This window comes from Eriocheir sinensis, chromosome 21, assembly GCF_024679095.1.
Source record: "Eriocheir sinensis breed Jianghai 21 chromosome 21, ASM2467909v1, whole genome shotgun sequence".
NCBI classification, from domain to species: Eukaryota; Metazoa; Arthropoda; class Malacostraca; order Decapoda; family Varunidae; genus Eriocheir; species Eriocheir sinensis.
Window position 1 is genome coordinate 14,962,386 of NC_066529.1, and position 15,846 is coordinate 14,978,231.

General features: G+C 46.1%; 2 protein-coding genes across 4 annotated transcripts in view; one reads left to right on the forward strand and one right to left on the reverse strand.

Moving 5' to 3' along the window:
* Positions 1 to 7,673, reverse strand: part of LOC127001728 (uncharacterized) — a 179,847-nt gene extending 172,174 nt beyond the window's left edge. For all 3 annotated transcript variants that reach the window (XR_007755432.1, XR_007755431.1, XM_050866838.1), the window contains exon 1: positions 6,857 to 7,673. The gene's annotated coding sequence lies outside the window, so the exon portion shown is untranslated. The remainder of the gene's footprint in view (positions 1 to 6,856) is intronic.
* Positions 1,943 to 11,521, forward strand: LOC127001445 (merozoite surface protein CMZ-8-like; the record flags this gene model as incomplete). The annotated part of the gene is made up of 3 exons (XM_050865973.1): positions 1,943 to 2,069; positions 5,790 to 5,869; positions 11,183 to 11,521. Coding segments are annotated over 3 exons (546 nt in total), but the record flags the coding sequence as incomplete, so codon positions are not given.
* Positions 11,522 to 15,846: the final 4,325 nt, after the last annotated feature.

Sequence of the window (15,846 nt, forward strand, 5' to 3'; positions counted from 1 at the left end):
TACTACTACTACTACTACTACTTATACTACTACTACTTCTACTACTACTACTACTACTACTACTACTACTACTACTACTACTACCACAAATAGTTATTATAATGATGGTGATAATGATGATGACATAGTAATGATAACTAGCGGGACCCGAAGATATACCACGGTAAACCTCGTAATCCTCCTTCTCTTCCTCTTAATCCTCTTCTAAATCTCTTAATCCTATTCCTTCTCCTCGTAAACCTCTTGTAAACCTCTCAATCCTCTTCTAAAACTCGTAATCCTCTTCCACTCCCTCTTAATCCTCTTTCTTTTTCTCTTAATCTTGTTTTAAACCTCGTAATCCTCCTCCTTTTCCTCTTAATCCTCTTCTAAATCTCTTAATTCTCTTCCTCCTCCTCGTAAACCTCTTGTAAACTTCTCAATCCTCTTCTAAAACTCGTAATCCTCTTCCATTTCTTCTTAATTCTCTTTTTTTTCTGTTTATCCTCTTCTAAACCTCTTAATCCCCCTATGGCACTAATGGGGTAGATTATGTTGATATGTTCGAGATAACGGGGTCGAGACTTTATATGTTCGAGATAACGGGGTCGAGGCTGTTACCAAGGATACCTAGGCGTGACACACGGAGGAACGAAGGAAGGGAGGAAGGTACAAGCGTATGAATATGACGAGATAATAATAATAATGATAAGAAGAAGAAGAAGAAGAAGAAAAAGAAGAAGAAGAAGAAGAAAACAAGAAGAACAAGAAAAAGGACAAAAAGATAAAGAAATAATGATAATAATCTCATTCAGGTCAGATATTCATGAGTTAAGAAAAATTATTGGTATAAAACAAAAGAAAATTTGATAAAAACTGGATAGATCTTATTTGTAATGTGAAGAAAACACCTCCCAAATAAAAGCTGAAAAGATAGAAAAAAATGATAAAGTAAAAATGGTAGAGAAAAGAAGAGAAAAAATAATTAGAATATAAAACTGATCCGGGAGTCCTTAAAGCCCATCAAGTTTTCATCCGATTACGACTCACTTGTGGAAAACTTGTGGCAATTTCCTGCATTAGCTGAGGAGAAAAAGAGAAAAAAGAAAAAAACGTGAGGGAAAGAATGAAACTAAGTCAAGAATGAATGCTAAAAGATGGAGACGAGGAGGAGATAAAGGAAAAGAAGGAGGAGGGTGAGGAGGAGGAGGAGGAGGAGGAGGAGGAGGAGGAGGAGGAGGAGGAGGAGGAGGAGGAGGAGGAGGAGGAGGAGGCTGGGTGATGCGGTGGTGAGTGAAAAAAGTGTAATGGAATGAGGAAGAGAGGAGGAAAGAGGCGGAAGTTGATGGCGGAGAAGTGTGGAGGGTAATGGTGAGCAGGGAGAGAGAGAGAGAGAGAGAGAGAGAGTGTGTGTAACATAATAGAAAAAGAACCTGCACGTGACGGTATGTAATATTTCCTCAACATCACGTCATATTTCACTTCATTATAATTGCCTGTCAACTCTGATCTTGTACCCGTTAACGCATGACCGTTCGTGTTGCTCTGCCTTCCTTCTCCTCCTCCTCCTCATCATCATCATCATCATCATCATCATCACCTCACGCTTAGTCACCCTCATTCCTTCTTGTATAATAATAATTCTCCCTCTCTGTTTGCTCTCCTCCTCCTCCTCCTCCTCTTCCTCCTTCTCCTCCTCGGGACTTTGTTCTCTTACCCAAATCCTTGCGTGTTACACTTATTACATCTGCATCTCTCTTTGTGTGTGTGTGTGTGTTTGTGTGTGTGTGTGTTGGACGTAAGAGCTTGTTTTCTTCTTGTCGTTTTTTTCCCGTTTTTTTTTTACCTGTTTATTTCGTTCTGTTTCTCGTTTTGTTATATTTTAATGCGTCAGTGTTTATCACTTTCTCTGTCCCCGTTTCACCTTTCAATCTGCTGGCTATAATATTTATCTTTATCACACACACACACACACACACACACACACACACACACACACACACACACACACACACACCAGCCAAATAAATACACCGCCCCTCTTGGACCACGCCCCCAAAAAACAATTTCATTTATGATCATTGATATAAGTTCTGGTTTTGCATTCACGAAAAATCATGAAACAACCTGATAACTAGAAAAGAAGACTGCACTAAGTCTGATAATCTCTCCGTAAGCAGCACCACTTTCGAACGGTGCTAAGCGAATTATTGTTTCCAAATCGCATTAGTCAGTCAAAAGGAACAGGAAGCAGCGCTCGATCGGACTTATTCGCTCTGAGTTTGAGTTTGTTGTATTGCTTCATACTGACGCTTCCCAATGGTCTCTGGGCGAGTGTGTGGGAGGGAATCAGGGAGGGAAGGAGTGAAGATGATATGAGGGACAGAGACAGGAGACAATAAAGGAAATGAGAAAAAATGAGAGAAGAATAGAAGGGAAAGGGAAAGATCAAAGGAAGCAAGAAGATATTGAAGGGATAAAGAGGGGAGAAATGAGGAAGAGGAAAGAAGAGAGACGAAAACAGAGAAAGAGGAAAGGAAACCGAGGAAGGAAAGAGAAAGAGGAGGAGTGGAAAGAGGAAGGGAGGTAGAAAAAGGGATAAATGAAGTGTATTGATGACTGGTAGGAGGAAGGGAGGAAGGGTGAAGCAACGTAAAGGAAGGAAGGAAGGAAGGACTGAATAATCGAAGGGAGAGGAAGGACGGAGGAAAGGAGGAAGTGAGAAACTGTTATATAAGGCGCGTCCTGGGTGGGAAGAGAGGAAGAATGGGAAGGAGGGAGAGTATGGACGGAGGAAGAAGTAGAGTGGGAGATAGAGAGGGTAGGAAGGATTGGAGAGGGCTGTAGGAGTAAGAGAGGAATTGAAGGAAAATGTGAAGGATGATCGAGAAGGAACGAAAAAATCAATTAGCTAAAAAAGGAAGACAATGAGCACGAATGATGGAATGAGAGAAGGAAGAAAGGGGGGAGGGAAGGAAGGAAGGAAGAAAAGGAAAGAAAGAAGGAAGGGAGAAACGAGAAGAATGGAAAGAAGAAAGGAAGGAAGGAAAACATGACAGGAGGGATGGAGGAGGGGAAAATAATGACAAAGAAATAGAAAGAAAAAAAAGTGAAAAAGCGAGGGAGAGGAAGGGAGGAAGCGAGAGATCAAATTACATATAAAAGGAGGAAAAAAAATGAAGAGAAAGATTAGCTATGTATCCCACTACTAAGAGAGAGAGAGAGAGAGAGAGAGAGAGAGAGAGATAACTATGTCACAAGGAGGAACAGAAAATAAAAGGAGGAAGAAAATTAGAGCATGGCAGGTAAGGATGGAGAGGAATATAACCAGAAGGGAAGGAGGTCACGGAAGAAAAGGGGAAGGTGAGCAGGAAGAACAAAAGAAAGAAGTGAGGCGGGAGGAGAGGAAGGAAGGAAGGAAGTAAATGAGAGAGGGATAACGAGGGGAAAAGACGGGAAGACGTGTGTGTGTGTGTGGGTGTGGGTGTGGGTGGGTGTGTGTGTGTGTGTGTGTGTGGGTGTGGGTGTGGGTGTGTGTGTGTGTGTGTGTGTGTGTTTAAATCGTAATAGATACTATAGATAATAAACGGTTTGTTGCAGGAAGAGTCAGCTATATGGCTGAAAATATACGAACATACATAAGAAAATCACGATGTGAATAAACGAACAAACAGGTAGCAGGCTATAGGAGAGCAAGGAACAACATGTATTGATAAGTGCAGTATTTGCTATGATGGGAATGAAACTGTTCTTACATCTCTTCTCGCTCTGATGGAGATTAATCGGTTAACAGTCCTCGTCGCTCTTTGTGGTTTAAGGGTTGGTTGGGGGGGGCGGGGTAGGAGGTTGCGGTAGAGGGATGAAAGAGAAGCCATTGTGCAAACCTCTCAAGTGTCATGAACTAATGGTCACATAGATTGGGGAGCCTTAGCGTTTGAAGTGACTACTCGTTGGTCGTATAGGTGGCCCCAAAAATGGTCCTAGCGGCCCTCCTCTGTTCCCTCTGAGTGACCGCAAGACTTGGTGACCAGCCTGGCAGGCGAGGCGTACGCAAGCTTGGGAAGTTTGAAGGTTTTGTAAATACGAGTGAGCTCACAGGGAGGGACACCCAACGAGTTCAGTCTGGTGAGGAGGTAGAGGCGGTGTGTGGCAGTTTTTGTAACCGTGGTGACGCTGAGTTCATATCGAGGGTGATGCCGAGGAGCTTGGCTGTCTGCACCATCTGGAGGCTGTCACGACTGAGGGTAAGTGTGTGTGTGTGTGTATGTGTGTGTGTGTGGGGGGGGGGGGGTTGCGAGGTTTGCATCTCCATCGAGTCGCCTGAATAAATGACACCCGAGTATTAGCTTTATGCATGGGAATCATATCCTCCCACGTCTCACGCTCCGTCGTGGCGCGTGTTTCTGGCTCCATGACCTGCGTAGATTGGCGGGTGGGCGAAACGGAAGGCGAGGGGGACAGGATAGAGAGACCGCTGCATAAAAATTACGGAGAGGCAGAGTAAGGAAAAAAAAGGTTACAGAGAAGAGGAGGGAGGACAAGTGGAGTAGTATTAACGAAAAGGTTGTTACAGGAAAAATACGAAGGGGCAGAATAAGGAAAAAAGGGGGGGCGGGAACTGAAATAAAAAGGACGAATTGAAGTAATACGGAAAGGCTGAGGCATGAAAATTACGAAGAGGCAGAGTAAGGAAAGGATGTTACAGAGAGGAGGAGGACGGAGTGGAGCAGAAATGAGGAAAAGGCCGCTGCATGAAAACTACGAAAAGGCAGAGTAAGGAAAAGTTGCGGACAAGAGGAGGACGCAGTGGAGTCGTAATGAAGAAAAGGACGTTGCATGAAGATTACGAAGAGGCAGAAAAGGAAAAAAGGAAAAAATATACCAAGGTGACAAGGACGAAGTGGAGTAGTAATGAAGGAAAGGACGTTGCATGAAGATTACGAAGAGGCAGAAAAGGAAAAAAGGAAAAAAATATAACAAGGTGACAAGGACGAAGTGGAGTCGTAATGAAGAAAAGGACGTTGCATGAAGATTACGAAGAGGCAGAAAAGGAAAAAAGGAAAAAAATATACCAAGGTGACAAGGACGAAGTGGAGTCGTAATGAAGAAAAGGACGTTGCATGAAGATTACGAAGAGGCAGAAAAGGAAAAAAGGAAAAAAATATACCAAGGTGACAAGGACGAGGTGGAGTAGTAATGAAGGAAGGGCTGCCGCATGAAAATTAAAGGAAAACTGAATAAAGATGAGGAAAGAAAACTTGTGTCATTCCCAGATATTCCCACCTTTATCCAAATGTCCATTCATTGATCCTGACAACCATTCGCCGTCCGTTGCATGAAAATTAATAACAAAACAAAAGAGTCTTCAAAAGGCTGGTAGGCCGAGGAAGAACAAAAAAAAGCAACACAGACACCAGTTTTCGTTTTCAAACAGACCAAAACAAAGCCTGAGTATCCTCGGCAACTCTTGCATGAAAGTTGAGGCAAAACAGCACGAGGAAAAAAGCATCGCAGACAGACTGGAGCAAGACACGTAAAATTTTGCCATTCCACCAGCCTTCCCATATCATGTTTCCCAAAGTATCTATCTATCGATCACAGATAGATAGATAGATAGACCCTTGGCATTTGCTGCATAAGAAGTAAGAGGAAACAAACAAAACAAAGACGATAAAGAAAGCCACACAAAGACTGCAACATGACACCCCATATTTGCTGTTTCGTGTTTTGTTTTTGTTTAACCCTTTGCTGTAATAAAAGTCTGACCGAGGTGTCCCCGTATAACCTCAGGTGTCCCCATGTATCCCCAGTTTTTCCCATGTACCCCCGGGTGTCCCCATGTATCCCCAAGTGTCCCCATGTCTCCTCAGGTATCCTCAAGTTTACCCAGGTGTTCCCAGTTACCAAAAAATTTACCCAGGTGTCCTCATGTTTTGTCAGGTGTCTCCAGACTTCTCCAGGTATCTCCAGGTTTTCCAAGATATTCTCTTACATCCCAGATTTCCACAAGTGACCTTACACTTCCCAAGGCATCCAATCTTACCCAGTGTTCCCATGTGTCCCAAAGTTTCACCCAGATGTCAAATTTTCCAAGGTTTTTCCGGATTTCAGATCTCTAATAATTATAATAGATAATAAATGATCAACATCCTCCAATAGCTCAAAGAAAATGGGAAGCCAAATGCGCCCCTTAAGGCTGTCTAAAGAAGCTCCTTGATCAGCTTTGTTACAGTGTTTGTGTCACCCTTCATTAGGAAGGCCTCCGAAATTAGGCAACAAGATCATCTTAATTAAACTCCCTTCCTGATGGCTTAATATTTGTTTCTACTTTGTCTCAACGTCTGTTAGTCTGCGTGGTTCTTAGTATTTGTTTAGATTTACGATTTTTCTTCTTAAATGTATAGTTTTTCTCTACATCTATCTGTTTCATATACTTTAGTTTATGTATCTACCTACCTATCTATCTTCTGCTCTCTCTCTCTCTCTCTCTCTCTCTCTCTCTCTCTCTCTCTCTCTCTCTCTCTCTCTCTCTCTCTCTCTCTCTCTCTCTCTCTCTCTCTCTCTCTCTCTCTCTCTCTCTCTCTCTCATCCATCCATCTATCTATCTATTTATTTAGTTGTCTTTCTTTTCCTCGTTATGCTCAAGTAAATGATGTCAGACTCATAAAGAGATCAAAAGCAAGGTTATATAAAAAGCCCAAACCTTTTCCCCGTCAGGATTTTTGTTGGTTGTGATGCTAAGGAAAGCCTTTTTCCCTGTTTTATTTTTCGATGAATTTCTTTGCTTGTTATGTCGAGACGAACCTCATTATGAGCCTTGCAATATTGAAAATTCTAGATAAGAGAGAGAGAGAGAGAGAGAGAGAGAGAGACTTACCTGTTGAATGTGTTGAGGGCGTGAATCTGCGTTGCGGCGGTGGTGGTGGTGGTGCTTTTCCTGTTGCTAATCTTATCGTTGATATTTATAAGGTTCCTTTATTTTCTCTTTTTTTATCAGTATTTGTCAATGTTTTCGTATAACATCAGCTATACATCTTTATATATTTTGAGTTCGTTTCTTTTCTTTTTCTTTTCTCCGTCCTGGTCGTCGCTTGTGGTGGTGATGGCAGTGTTTATTTGCAAGCTGTTGTTGGTGGCGGTGGTGAGGATGATGATGATGCCTTGATTTCCGTTTTGTGGTGTACTGTGTTGCCCTGTCCTGTGCTGTGCTGTGTTTTTGGCTGTTCTACGCTGTGATTCCTTTTACTTAATATCTTTCTTAATATCTCAATGAAGAATATCTAATTGTCTCTCTTTCGCACAGTCAACCCACCTGAACGTGCTATCTCGCCCTTTTCTTTCTCTATCTGATTAATGAAGAATCACTTAGGTTTAAGGGCAGACCACTTAGTCTGGACCATAGGTTCTGTGTGATCTGAATTTCTAAGTAAATTAGCCTACCAGTTTCTCGCTTGCTCCCAAACTTTTCTTTTTTTTCCACGAGTGAAGCGAAAAAAAACGTAAAAAATATTGTAAAAAATATTTATTTCCTTGTTTCCCCCACAGGTAAGTGGTGGCGTGCGTGAAAGGTAAGTAGCCACACCTGTCCGGCTCTCTCCTCCCGCCACTCTCACTCTCCGTGCAGTGCGGCGCCAGGAAGTCAGACCAACACGGCCCAACACGCTCCTCCGCCGACGGCCCAGAGCACACTGAGGCGAGACTCGGCTGCGAGACTGAGAGAGAGAGAGAGAGAGAGAGAGAGAGAGAGAGAGCGAGAGCGAGAGCGAGAGCGAGAGATTTCTCTCTCTCTCTCTCTCTCTCTCTCTCTCTCTCTCTCTCTCTCTCTCTCTCGCTTATCTGTTCCTGTCCATTTCCTCCTTACCAGACTCCCCCATATTCCTCCCTATTATCTGTCTTTCCGCCCCTCTTCCTGCTTTTTAGCTCACTCTTATAAACTCATATCTCATTCTTACTTCTTCCTCTCTTGTTCCCTTTTTTCCCCTTCCCGTTTTCCTTATCTCCTTCATGAGAACATAAGTAAAGTCTGCAAGAGCCCGGTAGGCCATGCAAGGTAGGTCATGTGAACCTAACCCTACCAAACCTCATTACCCATGAATGTATCTATTTTTTTATGTATCTATCGTATTAGCGCTCACAACATACTGCCAAGTCTCTTCCACTTGTACCCCACTCTATGGGTAAACCAATTCTTGCCTGTCTTTGTTGAATCTGAATTTATCCAACTTAAACCCATTGCTACGTGTCCTATACCCGGCTTTCTTACCATCAAAACATTATTATTATACTTATTAAAGCCCGTCATCCATTTAATAACCTGTTTAAGTCTCTTCGTACCCTTAACCTTTCTATAGATTGCAAATTTAAAAGTTTGTCAATCCTCGTATGAATCATCTTTGCTATCCTCATTTGCACAGATTCTGACATATCGATATCCATCCAGCCATAGGAAGGTGTCCATAAATGAACCGCGTAATCGAGAAGAGGTTTGCTAAATATATATTGAAAATGACCACTGCCTATTGCTTATGCTTCTTGAAATGAAACCCAGTACCCTATTTGCACGATTCCTAGCCTGAATGCATTGAGCCTTTGGACGGAGATCATAGCTCGCTCACTGTCTGGCTCCCGATGTATTCAGTTCCCCTTGCTCTAGTTCTCTCGTTTACTTCTTCCCTCTGCTTTTCTACCTCCTCCACTGCCTCCTCATCTTTGTTACACCACTTGTCATCTCATCTCTCCATTCATTCATCACTCCTCAGTTTCATCCACACCCTCTTCCCTCTTTCTCCTTTCCTATTCCTCCTCCTTCGTCATTGTCCTTCTGTCCTCCTCCATCTGTCTATCTACATATCCGTCTCAAAAAGGTGCCTTCCCGTAGTGAGAGATAATTTTAAGAACAAATATAGAAGTTTTTTTTTCTAATATTTACTCGCGTGTTCTCTCACAAAATTATGGAAAAGATTCTCATTACTTGTTTATCTTCTCCTTTGTGCACTCGCTCGGAAAATCCGATATTCCGTCGGAAATCTCTAACCTATAAACGTGTACGAAAAGTTTGTTGTTACAACAAATATTTATCGGAGCTGCCATCAAGGCGACGAGAGCAAGTTTCAAATTATAAAATATTTTCCAACGATAACTCATTTTTTTAAGGTGACATCCCGCATTGTTTCCTTGCCGGTAAAAGAAATACATCTGAAATCATGGCACGTACTTTATATTTCCATAAATAATACAAAAGTCACCAAATACGGGTCCGCTCGCTTCTTTCTCTCGACTCATTTCGTTTCGTAAGGTAAGAACTCTCATCTGGGATTTTGATAAGAAAAGAAACAAACATCTGCAATTTCTTAGCGTTATGTATAATAACAAACAAATTAAATCTTTTTGAAAAATTAAATGATTATTACAACTTTTTTCGTCTCGTCTCTATTCCCAGGGCCGTAATTTCTGGGGGTTAGTGGGGCTATAACCCCCCAATGTTTTCTATATCGGTCAAAAACTGACCCTTAAAGTGCTTTTTTTCAGCAAAGGAGACAGCTCAGGGGCAAAAAAAAAAGTAAACAATAATGAAAAAAAAAGTCCGCTACTCACTGCTCCTTTAAAAAGCGTTCCGAGGAGTGGCCGAGAGGTCAATTTCGGGAGGAGAGGTGTCCTGATATCCTCCTCTTGAAAGAATTTCAAGTCGTAGGCAGGAGGAAATACATATGAAAGGAAATTGTTCCAGAGTTTACCTGTGTGAGGGTTGAAAGAGTGAAGATGCTGGTTAACTCGTGGGTAAGGGATTTGGACAGTAAAGGGATGAGCTTGAGTAGAAAGTTGCGTGCGGCGAGGCCGCAGGAGGGGGGGAAGGCATACAGTTAGCAAGTTCAGAAGAGCAGTCAGCGTGAAAATATCGATAAAAGATAGAAAGAGGAGTTGATGAGACGAGGAGAGCATATTTTTCAAAAAAAAATTACCCTACTTGCGCATACTTGCTTCGCTCGCCCCGCCTCCCCTCCCCTCAACCCATGAACTTGTGATATCCTCTCGAGCAGGGTTTCTCAGCGTGGGGCATATGGGCCCCCTTGGGGCCATGAAAATTTTTCAGGGACCATAGAACAAAATTAGGAAAATGGGGGGCCACAGGGGGCCACAGAACTTCCTATGTTTGCGTTGCTCATATGAGCTTAATATTTTCATATTTGTTTTATGGTGTTTTCTTATCAATTGCTCTACTGCTTCATTTAGCGATTTCAGCGTCTTTTTTGCTGTAATCCTGGCAACATTCACTTCCCATGAGTTGGCAACACTGGATTCAGGGTTGCAATGTTTGTCCTTTTAAGGACATTCTGTCCCAGATTGGTCCGTTTGTCCTTCAATTTTCCTGAAAAAAGAAAAGACAGCCTTTATCTGCCTTTTTTTTTTTTTTTACACAGTATATTTTTTCCTGCTTACACGTTAACATAAGGCAGCGCTAACGAACTGAGTCAGACTGTCAGAGCATGTTTCTGTACGTAGTGGTACCAGCATTGGACGCGTTAAGACTCAGGAAGGCTGGTCCTAACAACGATCATTACTATATCTACTTCCCAAGGTGTTGTAACTTAGGGGGCCACGAGAACTCAAATTACCTTGGAGGGGGCCACTGCCGAAAAAAGGTTGAAAAAGCGCTCTTGGGTTTAGACCTCCCAAAAAAATCTGACAAAATTACGGGCCTCTATATTATCCTTTTTTGATGTCTAATTTATATTTTATCCCTTTTTTGCTGTTCTTTTTTTATATCACCCATTTTATAGTGTTCTGTGTTATAATCTGGATGAGTCTCTTCAATCACAGAAGAGATTCACCCATAATACCGAACTCCCCTCCCCAATCCTCTCCCGAATCCCAAACGAACTCCCCTCCCCAATCCCCACCGAACTCCTCTCCCGAATCCCCACCGAACTCCCCTCCCCAATCCCCACCAAACTCCCCTCCCCAATCCTCTCCCGAATCCCCACCGAACTCCCCTCCCCAATCCCCACCGAACTCCCCTCCCCAATCCTCTCCCGAATCCCAAACGAACTCCCCTCCCCAATCCCCACCGAACTCCCCTCCCCAATCCCTACCAAACTCCCCTCCCCAATCCTCTCCCGAATCCCAAACGAACTCCCCTTCCCAATTCCCACCGAACTCCCCTCCCCAAACCTCTCCCGAATCCCCACCGAACTCCCCTTCGCAGTCCCCACCAAACTCCCCTCCGCAATCCTCTCCCGAATCCCCACCGAACTCCCCTCCCCAATCCCCACCAAACTCCCCTCCCCAATCCCCACCAAACTCCCCTCCGCAATCCTCTCCCGAATCCCCACCGAACTCCCCTCCCCAATCCCCACTAAACTCCCCTCCCCAATCCTCTCCCGAATCCCCACCGAACTTCCCTCCCCAATCCCCACCAAACTCCCCGCCGCAATCCTCTCCCCAATCCCCACTAAACTCCCCTCCACAATCCTCTCCCGAATCCCCACCGACCTCCCCTCCCCAATCCCCACTAAGCTCCCCTCCCCAATCCTCTCCCGAATCCCCACCGAACTCACCTCCCCAATCCTCTCCCCAATCCCCACCAAACTCACCTCCCCAATCCTCTCCCGAATGCCCACCGAACTCACCTCCCCAATCCTCTCCCCAATCCCCACCAAACTCCCTTCCCCAATCCCCACCAAACTCCCCTCCGCAATCCTCTCCCCAATCCCCACTAAACTCCCCTCCCCAATCCTCTCCCGAATCCCCACCGAACTTTTCTCCACAATCCTCTCCCGAATCCCCACCGAACTCCCCTCCCCAATCCTCTCCCGAATCCCCACCGAACTCCCCTCCCCAATCCCCACTAAACTCCCCTCCCCAATCCTCTCCCAGATCCCCCACCAGACTCCCTCCCCAATCCCCACCAAACTCCCCTCCCCAATCCTCTCCCGAATCCCCACCGAACTCCCCTCCCCAATCCTCTCCCGAATCCCCACCGAACTCCACTCCCCAATCCCCACTAAACTCCCCTCCCCAATCCTCTCCCGAATCCACACCGAACTCCCCTCCCCAATCCCCACTAAACTCCCCTCCCCAATCCTCTCCCGAATCACCACCGAACTCCCCTCCCCAATCCCCACTAAACTCCCTTCCCCAATCCTCTCCCGAATCCCCACCGAACTTCCCTCCCCAATCCTCTCCCGAATCCCCACCGAACTCACTTCCCCAATCCCCACTAAGCTCCCCTCCCCAATCCTCTCCCGAATTCCCACCGAACTCCCCTCCCCAATCCTCTCCCGAATTCCCACCGAACTCCCCTCCCCAATCCTCTCTCGAATCACCACCGAACTCACCTCCCCAATCCCCACTAAACTCCCCTCCCCAATCCTCTCCCGAATCCCAACCGAACTCCCCTCCCCAATCCCCACTAAACTCCCCTCCCCAATCCTCTCCCGAATTCCCACCGATCTCCCCTCCCCAATCCTCTCCCGAATCCACACCGAACTCACCTCCCCAATCCCCACTAAACTCCCCTCCCCAATCCTCTCCCGAATCCCAACCGAACTCCCCTCCTCAATCTTCTCCCGAATCACCACCGAACTCCTGTCCCCAATCCCCACTAAACTCCCCTCCCCAATCCTCTCCCGAATCACCACCGAACTCCCTTCCCCAATCCCCACTAAACTCCCCTCCCCAATCCTCTCCCGAATCCCAACCGAACTACCCTCCCCAATCCCCACCAAACTTCCCTCCCCAATCCTCTCCCGAATCCCAACCGAACTACCCTCCCCAATCCCCACTAAACTCTCCTCCGCAATCCTCTCCCAGATCCCACCAGACTCCCTCCCAATCCCCACTAAACTCCCCTCCCCAATCCTCTCCCGAATCCCAACCGAACTCCCCTTCCCAATCCCCACCAAACTCCCCTCCCCAATCCTCTCCCGAATCCCACCCGAACTCCCTCCCCAGTCCCACCAAACTCCCTCCCAATCCTCTCCCAGATCCCCCTCCCCAATCCCCACCGAACTCCCTTCCCCAATCCCCACCAAACTCACCTCCCCAATCCTCTCCCGAATCCCCACCGAACTCCCCTTCCCAATCCCCACCGAACTCCCCTCCCCAATCCGCTCCCGAATCCCCACGGCACTCCTCCCTCCCAATCCCCACCAAACTCCCTCCCCAATCCCCACCAAACTCCCTCCCAATCCCCACCAAACTCCCTCCCAAATCCCACCAAACTCCCTCCCAATCCCCACCAAACTCCTCTCCCCAATCCCCAACAAACTCCCCTCCCCAATCCCCATCGAACTCCCCTCCCAATCCTCTCCCGAATCACCATCGAACTCCCCTACGCAATCCTCTCCCGAATCCCCACCGAACTCCCCTCCCCAATCCTCTCCCGAATCCCCACTAAACTCCCCTCCCCAATCCTCTCCCGAATCCCCACTGAACTCCCCTCCCAATCCTCTCCCGAATCCCCACCGAACTCCCTCCCCAATCCCCACCAGACTCCCTCCCCAATCCTCTCCCGAATCCCACCAGAACTCCCTCCCCAATCCTCTCCCGAATCCCCAACAAACTCCCCTCCCCAATCCTCTCCCGAATCCCCACCGAGTTCCCCTCCCCAATCCCCACTGAACTCCCCTCCCCAATTCCCACCAAACTCCCTTCCGCAATCCTCTCCCCAATCCCCACCGAACTCCCCTCCCCAATCGCCACCAGATGCCCCTCCCGAATCCCCACAGATCTCCCCTCCCCAATCCACACAGAACTCTCCTCCCCAATCCCCACAGAACTCCCTCCCCAATCCCCAAAGAACTCCCTCCCGAATCCCCACCAAACTCCCCTCCCCAATCCCTTCCCGAATCTATACCGAACTCCCCTCCCCAATCCCTTCCCGAATATATACCGAACTCCCCTCCCCAATCCCTTCCCGAATCTATACCGAACTCCCCTCCCCAATCCCCACCAAACTCACGGTACTCACCCTCCCGAATCCCCATCGAACTCCCTCCCAATCCCCATCAGACTCCCTCCCCAATCTCCTCCGAACTCCCCTCCCCAATATCCTCCGAACTCCCCTCCCCAATCCCCTCCCGAATCCCCACTGAACTCCCCTCCCCAGTCCCCTCCAAACTCACCTTCCAAATCCCATCCCGAATCCCCTCCGAACTCCCCTCCTGAATCCCCATCGAACTCATCTCCCCAATCCCCTCCGAAATCCCCTCCCCAATACCCCTCCTGAATCTCCTCCGAACTCCCTTCCCGAAACCCCTCTATAATCCTTTCCCAAATCCTCTCCAACCCTTCCTTCCCAATCCCCAATCAACACCCCTTCCCAATCCCCAACCAACACCCGTCCTTAATCACCAACCAACACCCTTCCCCAATCCCCAACCAACACCCTTCCCCAATCACCAACCAACACCCCTCCCCAATCCTCAACCAACAGTCCTCCCCAATCCCCAACCAACTCTCGCCCCCAATCCTCAAACAACACCCTTCCCTAATCCCTGTCCCAAAAACCTGTCTCCATTCCTCTCCCCGATTCCTAACCAACACCCTTCCCCAATCCCCAACCAACACCCCTTCCCAATCCCCAAGGAACACCCCTCTCCAATCCTCAACCAACACTCGCCCCCAATCCTCAAACAACACCCTTCCCCAATCCCTGTCCCCAAAGCCTGTCTCCATTCCCCTCCCCGATTCCTAACCAACACCCTTCCCTAATCCCCAACCAACACCCCTTCCCAATCCCCAAGCAACACCCCTCCCCAGTCCCCAATCAACAACCCTCTCCAATCCTCTCCCAACACCCCTCCACAATCCACAAACAACACCGCTTACTAGTCCACAACCAACACCTCTCCCCAATCCACAATCAACAACCCTCTTCAATCCCCTCCCAACACCCCTCCCCAATCCTCAATCAACAACCCTCTCCAATCCCTAATCAACAACGCTCTCCATTCCCCGCCCAACAACCCCCCCCAATCCACAACCAACACTTCTCACCAATTCACAACCAACACCTTTCCCCAGTCCCCAACCAACACCCCTCACCAATCCCCAACCAACATTTCCCCCAATCCCCAATCACCAACCCTCTCCAATCCCCAACCAACACTCCTTCACAATCCCCAACCATACCCCTTCCCAATCTCCAACCAACACCCCTCACCAATCCCCAACCAACACCCGCCCCAATCCCCTCCCAACTCCCTTCCACAATCCGTGGGGCCCCAGCACCACAGCAAACCACAACAACAGAGGAAAAAATATATAAGAAGTGATAAAAGGGGTTCAAATGATTAAAAAGAACAAAAGAATAACAAAAAAATCAAGGTGAAAAGGAACAAAGGAAAAAATAAAGTAAAATAAATAAGGAAAAGGATTACAAATATTAAAGGAGAAAAGAAAGAACTTGCTCATATATAAGCAAGGAGAAAGCAGAACAGAGGGATAACAAAGAAGAATAAGTGATAGCTAAAACTAAAAATAGAATATGAAAAGAAGTACGAACAATAAAGAAGAATAACGAACACTAGGATATAAAAAAACAGAAAGCAATAGGAGTATAAATTTTAGAGAAGAAAATGGAAGAGAACAGTAAAGAAAAATAGAATAGCGTAAAATAAAATGAAATAATAATACATAAATATATAAATAAATTAATTAATTAATTAAATTGGATAAAGAATATATATATATATATATATATATATATATATATATATATATATATATATATATATATATATATATATATATATATATATATATATATATATATATATATATATATATATATATATATATATATACATACATATATTTCTGCTCCTGCAAATAGTTGATAGTAACAGTAGCCATAAGAGGGGGAAA